The sequence below is a fragment of the Peromyscus leucopus genome, chromosome 6 (assembly GCF_004664715.2).
Source record: "Peromyscus leucopus breed LL Stock chromosome 6, UCI_PerLeu_2.1, whole genome shotgun sequence".
NCBI classification, from domain to species: Eukaryota; Metazoa; Chordata; class Mammalia; order Rodentia; family Cricetidae; genus Peromyscus; species Peromyscus leucopus.
In genome coordinates this window covers 17,900,418-17,909,039 of record NC_051068.1, presented here as the reverse complement: position 1 = coordinate 17,909,039, position 8,622 = coordinate 17,900,418, and the positions used below count along the sequence as shown (strand labels likewise).

At 47.0% G+C, this 8,622-nt stretch overlaps 1 protein-coding gene across 3 annotated transcripts in view; it reads left to right on the top strand.

The window, feature by feature from the left end:
* The first annotated feature begins 240 nt into the window (after window positions 1-240).
* Trpc3 (transient receptor potential cation channel subfamily C member 3) overlaps window positions 241-8,622 on the top strand; it is a 67,232-nt gene continuing 58,850 nt past the window's right edge. For all 3 annotated transcript variants that reach the window (XM_028889834.2, XM_028889833.2, XM_028889836.2), the window contains exon 1: window positions 241-606. In XM_028889834.2, coding sequence (XP_028745667.1) covers window positions 428-606 — 179 coding nt within the window. In that variant the 5' untranslated portion in view covers window positions 241-427. The remainder of the gene's footprint in view (window positions 607-8,622) is intronic.

Sequence of the window (8,622 nt, the reverse complement as noted above, 5' to 3'; positions counted from 1 at the left end):
GATTGCCGGAAAACTATCATCAATTCGAAGACTCCTTTTCCTTCTCCAGGACTCTTGCGTCTGCAGAGGCAAGGGGGCTCTGGGTCTGCTGCAGAAAGGAGAGTGGAGGGAAGTTTCCGCTGTTTCTCAGCTCCCCACCTGCTGGTCTGTCTGATTTCTGCGCCGCGCAGTCTGCCGAGGGACTGGTTCTCCCTCCCGTCCCCTCCCTCCCTCCCTCCCCCTCCTCCCTCTCCTCGCAGGGAAACCACGCCGTCTCGCCGCGATGCTGTCGGGCCGGCAGACCGCGCGCAGCCGGCATCGCAGCCGCCGGCCCGGAGCTCCGCTGCAGGTCGCGCGCTCGGCCCGGGCGTCCCCGGCGCCGCGGCCCCGGGGTCTTGTCTCCGGGCGGCTGGACTGTTGACTGCGGGCGGCGCCGCGCTCGGCCGCTATGTCCACCAAGGTCAGGAAGTGCCGGGAGCCCGCGAGGGTGACCTTGCCTGCGCCGGAGGAGGAGGATGGCGAGGCCGAGGGAGCGGAGCCGCAGCGCCGCCGCCGGGGCTGGAGGGGCGTCAACGGCGGGCTGGAGCCGCCCTGCCAGCGCGCGCCGCCGTCCCCGGGGCCCGACCCGTGAGTACCCGAGCGTGGCCGAGCGGGGCGGGCGGGACCCGCATCGGGACCCGGGCGGATTCGGGCTCCGCGCCCCGGTACTGCTGAGCCGGGCCCAGCCGGGCTCACGTGCACTCACTGTCCGCAGACGGTCACCGACGGCGGGGCTTGGAGAGAAAGAGAGCTGCTACCCCAACTAGGAATTCGGGGACTCGAACCTCCAGCCGCCAGGAGGTCCTGGACCCTACTGTGTGCGCACGACCAGCAGCACGACCGCGGCGGGTGGTGGGTCCCCTACGCATCTCCAGCCCGCTAGGGTGGAGGGCAGGGAGCGGGGCTCGGCGGGGCACTGGTGCGGTGCGGAGTGCACCGAGTGGGTGGAAGGCTTCCCCGATGGTGCACTCACACCCAAACCCCGAGGGCAGCGGCTGTGAGGGTCGCTTAGGGCCAGCTTGGGCAGTGGTTCCCAGAAGGCACAGGGCCGATGACTCTTGCCCTTCCCTCCAGTCCCGACTTCTTCCTTCTCCACGTTTCTGCTTTCTTCTCCTTTCCTCTGGGCAAAGTAGCAGTTGACAACCAAGTGAGTGAGAAAGAACCGGTTCGTTTCCTACATTGACAGCATCCAGCCACCTTCCAGAGGCAAAGATGCAGAAGGCGCTGCTCCACTTTCCCTGGCGGTGCGCTGCGCGTGCCCGAAGAGCGTGTCCTGCGAGGAAGGGTCTCGGGCCTGGGGACCCACGTCGGTCGGGGCTCAACCGGACAGCGGGCAGGTGGCTCTCCGTCCGGGCACGGGCTGTGCAGCGCCGCCTACTGCCCGAAGGCTGTCCGCTGCCGGGTCCATGGCTTGGGGCATCCCGACCCGCGGAGAACTCAGGCCCCGCGGGACTTAACAGGATGGTAGGGAACACAAACGGAAATCAGTAACTGGGAGCAGATCTTTCAGGAAAGGCCCCGATTTAAAATCAGCTACGCATCCTGGCGGAATTCAGTGAGTGGTGAGAGAGAGCGCAGTCAGTGGAAGTGGCTCAGGAAATGGAGAGAAGGCGCATCCTTTGGGATTACATCCCTGTTGGCTCGCTTCCACCCTCTAAAGTTTCAGAACATCGTCTGCTTTTTCTTTGTGCCAAACTGGGTTCTATGAACTAGTATAGTCTCTTGATTTTTACGAAATTCTTCTATTACCTTAAATAACAGGTAAATAGGGCACTTAACACTCTTATCCGCGAAAGTGGGGCAGATTAGAAATTATGGTTCTCCTTTCTGAAGTTTGAGGTAGTTATGCATAGCCCGGCAGTGGGTTCTAATGGAGGCTCCCTACCTGACTGCTGTCATCGCTCGTTCCCACATCTACGGACTTCACACAATGCAACAAGTGTGTCGTTCCTTATCTTTTAAGGTGGAAAGGACTGGTCACTTTAAAGAGCGATCACTTAGCGTTTACTTGACACTTGGTGACATCAGAGACTGGCTTGATACCCGCTGCAGAGAGTAGTCCTGATCCTCCTTTTGTGTAGAGTAAAGCCATGTTGTCTCTGTTTAAAGGCGAGCAGTTCAGCCTTGGACTCAGAGTAGCACAGAAGACAGCCTAGCAGAGCCAACCCCCGGGTCCCATTCAGTAACCTGGTGGCACAGCTGAGCTTGCTACTCAGCGGAATCCTAAGAATAAGATCCCACTGTCTTTGCAAGGCCTTATGTTTCCATTCATTTTTTTAGGTTCGCATACAAGTAGTGGTTTCCTCAGCATCTTCTTACCTTGTCATTCCCGTTCTCCTCGCTCTCCTGTGCAGCGGTTCCCCCCCTGCACTGGTTCTCTTCCCTCTCTGCAGTTTCCCCTCTACTTACTGAATGTATCCCATTACTGTATTTCCCTCCTCCCTGAAGATTTCTTCTCCACTCATAGTCCTCCTGATAGTTTGGTGACAGAATCATCACACACACACACACACACACACACACACACACACACACACACACACACACTGTTGCTTATTTGTTTGGTCCACATTCCAGATTTCCACTTGGGAATTTTAGTAGGGCTGAAGGAGGAAGAATGCCATCTGTTGTATCACAAGTGAGACATCTTCATCCTTTGATGGGACTCTTGATTGAACTGTTGAGTCAAACAGAACAGTTCTATCTCGTTTGTTTGCAAACTAGGACCAAATAGCAGTAGCAGAGAGGACCTCATTCATGAAGTTTTCCATAATTAAATATCTCTGATACACATGGAAAGGGTTGGAAGTGTGTTCTCATGAGTTTCTGCTTGAAGATGTTCTCAAGGGGACCCATGGACAAAGTGCAGGCATGTACAATAACCCACAACGATGAGGAATGGAGCTTTCCTCCATTTGTGAGGCAGAGTGAGAAAGAGGCTGGGCATGGACAACGATGCCATAAGCCTGAAGAAAATGAGTGTTACTCAAAACCATATGAAAATAGAGCTGTGGACACCAAGTACAAAGGAAGGAGAAAAGGTTATTTGTGGAGATATTGAAGAAAATTTGATGGGCCTGAAGAATGCATAGGATGAGACAAGGTGGGCAGTTAATTCAAGCCCCACCCCTAAGAATGCCAGGCGAGTTTCAGGAACGTGTTAGTTGAGTCTGGTTGGAGCATGGAGTGTGTGTGAAGGAGAGCATGAGATTTGGAGCCATTTTGATTCTGGGCATTAATGCAAAAGGCCTTATGTGTCAAGACATGGCAGGAGGGAGCCTTTGGTTGTTTGAAAGGAGACGCAGTGTGACCAAAGTCTCTCTGCACAGCATGCACTGAAGTGGCAGTTGACAGATGTGAAGGAACAAATTAGGAGGCTGCTGTCGCTGTCAGGGCTGAGCTTGGGATCTGGTACAGGGTAGCGTCAGTGTGATAGATGGACTGGGAGAGAACATGCAAATGAAATCTATGGGATGTTTTTCCAGTGTACTCTGGAAAAGTTTTTAAAGGAAGCTTGGTTAGGGATAGTTTGGGAACCCTGACCGGATAACCAGAACTATTGATGCCACTGTGGAAAAGAAAGGAGCCGTGAGAAGATTCTGACTTTTCAGATGATTCTCATCATGGTGTTCAACAAGAGATGGAAATTCTGGGCTGGGACTCGGGAGAAGGTGAGAGCTGGCTGTCGGGGGAGTTGATCAGGAGTTGTATGCTCACGTGAGACTATCCAAAGGACCATGAAGAGAGAAACCGAGGGAGTCTAAACTAGTGCCTTGAGGGAAAACTGTTCTGATGGAAAGCAGGAGGAAGAGGGTCAAGGGCAGTGTGGTGCTGACTCTGGGCTGCCTAGAAAACTTTGGGAAAATGGAAACATTGGCAGATTGGTGGCAAAAACTCAAGACCACAGATATTTGTGAGTGTACTGTAAACACGAATCAGTCCTAGTATGTGGGAGAGAATACCAGCATAGCTATTGCAATTCTCAGGATGTCTTCATTAACAGGGGCCGACTTCTAGGAAAGAGAGCTCTGTGCCAAAAGTTAGTTATAGTGGAAACAACAGTTTATGTTTATGTGTACTCTGGTTTGAATCACAGCTCCTTAGGCAGGTTCTGTCGCTGTCATTGATAAATGAGGAAGTCAATACCCACAGCCACTTAATTTCTAAAAGTTACTAAGCGAGTCGATGACTGCTGTTGATGCCCATCTATTCGAAAGGGTGGGCTGAGGACACAGGGCTTCGTGTCCCAAGCTATCTAGTTGGATGCTAGTTTATGTGGGTTGGTTTGGCTGCGGGATAACAACCTGCCATTCGGATTGGTTTAGCTATCAGATTATAAGGAACACCTCCTTCCCACCCCTGGAGGAGAACTCAAGGTTCTCAAGTTGAGTCTGTAGACTGTGGGGAAAATCTGATGGGTGTTATAAAGGAAAAAGCAGGTTTCCTTACAGTAATTAATTTTCAAGTAGAGCACAGAATGGCACTAAACCTAAGACCTTAGTAACTTGACACTTTTCATTATACTATCAGTTTCGTGCCCTAGAGGCACAACTTCAATATGTGTAAGAGACAGTTGTCATTTTGTTAGTTTGTTTTAAATTATTTTTATACAGTGTCAAAGTAATACACAAATATAGCTCTGCATGTTAGACAGGAAGAAAAGCTATTATGAATGGCAAGCCCCAGCCATTCCCTTCATCCTTCATCCATCCTTCTGTCTGCCCCACTTCCGCCCACTCTATTTCACTGTACCTTCAACTCCATCTTGTGCTGACATTTTGTTACACATAGCATTGAGACGCCATCAGAAATCTTGAGAATTTTTGCTAACACGTACCTCTTATTCTCTCCTCATCTTCCACAGCATGATTTGTTACAATTTCTGGCCAACATCTTAAATTCTTCATTATTTAATTGTGCGACCATATTACTTTTAGCTAACAAAGACTATAACATGGCTACATTTCTTTTGTAGTTACACATTTTTCTTAAAATACCTATTTGTCACATTTAGGTTTTGGTTCTTTAGCTAAGTTTTCTGCAGTCTTCAACTGAGAATGTATTCCTGAAAATATTCCTTCTAGATTTCTCTGACTTGCTTTGCAAGTAGCCTTTTAGAATGGTCTCTCTCTCCATGCTCTTTTGAGGCTGTTCATTGGGGGGCAACGGGGGTGTCTTTTCACTGCCGCAACTGAATACTTGGTGAACGCTTTGACCTGGAGTTCCTGTCCCTTTGTTCTGGGAAATTTCCTTGTATTACTTCCTGAACTGTTTCTTTTGGTTTGCAATGTTTCTTAATCACTATTTTCAGTTTCCCTTCTCTGTTTCTTTCCAGATTCCTATTATTCAAACATTAGATTTCCTAGACTGGCCTAGTTTGTCTGTCTCTTCTTTGCTATTTTTCAGTATTTATCTTTTACATTATTCTTCCTGAGAAATGACATGGGGATTAAACCAAGGGCTCCATGTATGCTAAGGATATGCATTTGCACTAAGCTCCACCCCCAAGGCCTAGCTAGCCATTACAGTGTTTATTTCTAAGACCTCCTTTCTTTTCTTAAGCATGTTATTTCAGGGATGTGTTTTTAAAAATTGTATTTTTTGAGGTGGGGAGACTGGGAAATTGTAAAACTATAGTTAGTGTTGTGGAAGTGGGCAGAACTTCTTGCTGGTCAATGCCGCTCTGGGGTGCTCACATCTAGCGTGTCTTGTCTGTGTCTCCAGAGAGTTCATATTCTCTCTTTTATAGAAGAGGGTAAGAATTGTCATTTGATTGTGTCAGCTGGGGTCAGGACCTAGGGGAGCATGTCTACCTTGTCTAGACTTCAGCAAGTCACTCATTTCAGGATGCAGCCTGATCTTTCCTTTCGAGAACCTCCTGAGCCTCTGAGCTTTCTCTGACAGTGCTGATCTGCTGCCTGCTGCTCTGCCTGGAACACATGCTTTTCTTCTAAGTAATGAACTATTATTTGGCCTCTCTCGTTACTCTCTTCATATATCGTGGCTTGAAGTTAGAGGTGTCTTTTGTTTTTATAGGTTTTGCATTACTATCTGCTCTCTTGTCTGTGGAGGAATTTTGAAGAGAAGGGGGATAAGAAAGTCCTTTTTTCCTTGCTTGAAAGCCAACATCCCTATGTCTGTGTTTTGTTTATTTACATGCTGACCGTATTTTTTTGTAACAGGACTGAGGCTGCAGAAGGAATTATGTTTGCAGTAATGACATGGTTTTAAGCAAATGGGTAGATAATCGGTTCTGCAGTGGTATACGGACCCCCATGTCTCCATCCCAACCCATCATAGAACTCCTGCTCCACATTTAACAGAAAGCCATGTCTCTTGCTTTCTTTTACAAATTAAGAAGCCGAAGCTACAACTGGATCTCTAAGTCCCAGGAGTCCCAGGTCATCCGAAATATCCAGGTTGCCAGGGCTGTGCTGTTTGTGCGGTGGCCTCCTTTAGTGAACACATTTATCTCTTCCTCAAAGACATTTTAAAATAAGTTTACTCCAGGGAAGAACAATATAGGGAACTATTAATTAGCATTAACTCATTTGTGAGATCCAATTAAGTCATTGTTGCAAGGCAGCTGCTGGTGGCAGATCAACTTGAGAATGCTTGGGAGGTGAGTAGGAGGTCCAAGCCTGGGCAAAGGAGAGATGAGGACCTCTCCACACGAAAGTGACCCTGCCAAGTGTTACTGCCATCGCTTGCCTCAGTACTGAAGAGGCAGCGGATCCAAGTCCTGCACCGCCCATCCTCTGAGGAGTAGGATGTTAGGGATTTTCATTCCTCTGACGGGATAGCAAGTGTTTCATTCTCTCTCTCTCTTCATTAAAATTATCTTTAACCATTAAGATTTTCCTGTCTACAGTATCCCATAAACCATAACCCCAGTTTACAATTAGGCAATAAAACACCACGGGAAACGTGTTGGAGGAAGAAAACTGTTGGCAGAACTCCTGTACACTTGGTAGGCAGAAGCCCTGATCACCTCGCTCCTCAGGGAGCATGATCACCTTGCATGGGCACAGGCATCTGAGGAGCAGACTCGGGCTCTCAGCCTACCTCATAATGCCCTTAACATGTAACAGTATTGCTCTAAGTGGGGAGTCTAGCTAGCACCTGTGCGGGGAGACCATGGGGAGTCGAGCCTTCCCCAGAGGGGCTGAGATGTGGACTGGAGGTGGCTAGCTTCACACATGTACTGAAGGGAAATAGCGCTGACTTTATGGGAATAGTTAGGCCTGCTACAGCCCTCTGTCTTTGCTTTAGCAGCGAGGTCGGGGGTATTTAACTACTGTTGTCTAGTCTAGAAACGACCCTATTGAGAGAAAACTAAGCTCAGCATAGTGATTTATACCTATAATTGCAGCATTCAGCAGGTTGAGGCAGGAGAATCACTATGAGCTTGAAGCTGGGCTACATAGAAAAGACAGTGTCTCCAAAACAAACAAACAAACAAACAAAAGATATAGAAAGAATCCTCTCCTATCCTCAGTATTCAAAAATTAACTGGTAAGATATATTTGATACTGGAGCTTTTATTGATATTGAAATGCCCACAGATGTCCAACCTGTCCTTGACCTCAGTGATTTTTTTTACTCTAGTTTTATATCTCTAGATGTATTCTGTCAAATACAGTTGGTGATTTGAATTCTCTAATGAAACACAGGTAGCAGGATGATGAGGTAGAATGGAACCGACATCTGAAAACCTCAGGCTTTGGGCTTTGGACATGGATGTTCATGAAAGAAAGCCAGGTCTATCTGCTTCTAGAAAAATAAGAGGCAAAGCATGCAGAATTAACTAACAGTGATTAATATTTAAGTAGCCAAATAAGAGTCTCTTGAACCAGTCCATTTTTGTCATTTGAAGTTACTTTGTCTTTATTCCTATTCCATTATATAGTGAATTCATAGGATTTTGTTTTATTATCTCTAGTCTTCTGAAATGGTAAAAACCAGTTTCAAATGGTATCATGAAAATGAATATATTTTATAAGGAAGTCCACATTATTAGTTGATCATTAGAGATTATTAATCTTATGATGTCTCCCGTATTGCCCTCAGATTTCCCTGGTAAGACATTACTTTATGTAAGATCAAAATCAAAAGTCATTTAACTTACTGAATACTTCTGGGCCAGGGTGTACTAAGGAGCAAATGTATTCAATAGAAATCTATAATTGAAAAGTTGATTGAAAGGGTGGTTGTATTATATTACTTTAATGACTGATTATTAATTTTCATTAATGCATTCATTATATTCTTTTTATTGGAGAGTTACCATTACTTGTACATAGTGTCATACATGACTAATGGTATTCTTTAGTCTGAGGGAAATGGTCTATTCCTTGAGTCTTCAGATGTAGCAATTAGTATTGATACCATATGCCCACCCACTTTTCAGCAGGTACTCTCCATCATGTGTGAGAGCCAGGCATATGGGCAAAGGGGCAGCCTGTGCTCTGTGGGAAGTTACTGAATCCTTGAGGAGACAGGCATGAAAATGGACAAACACAGTATTACAAAAGTTGGCATTAGGCACAAATGTATTCCAGGGAGCATAAATATGTACATTCTAGAAGGTGTTTGCCTGGTGCT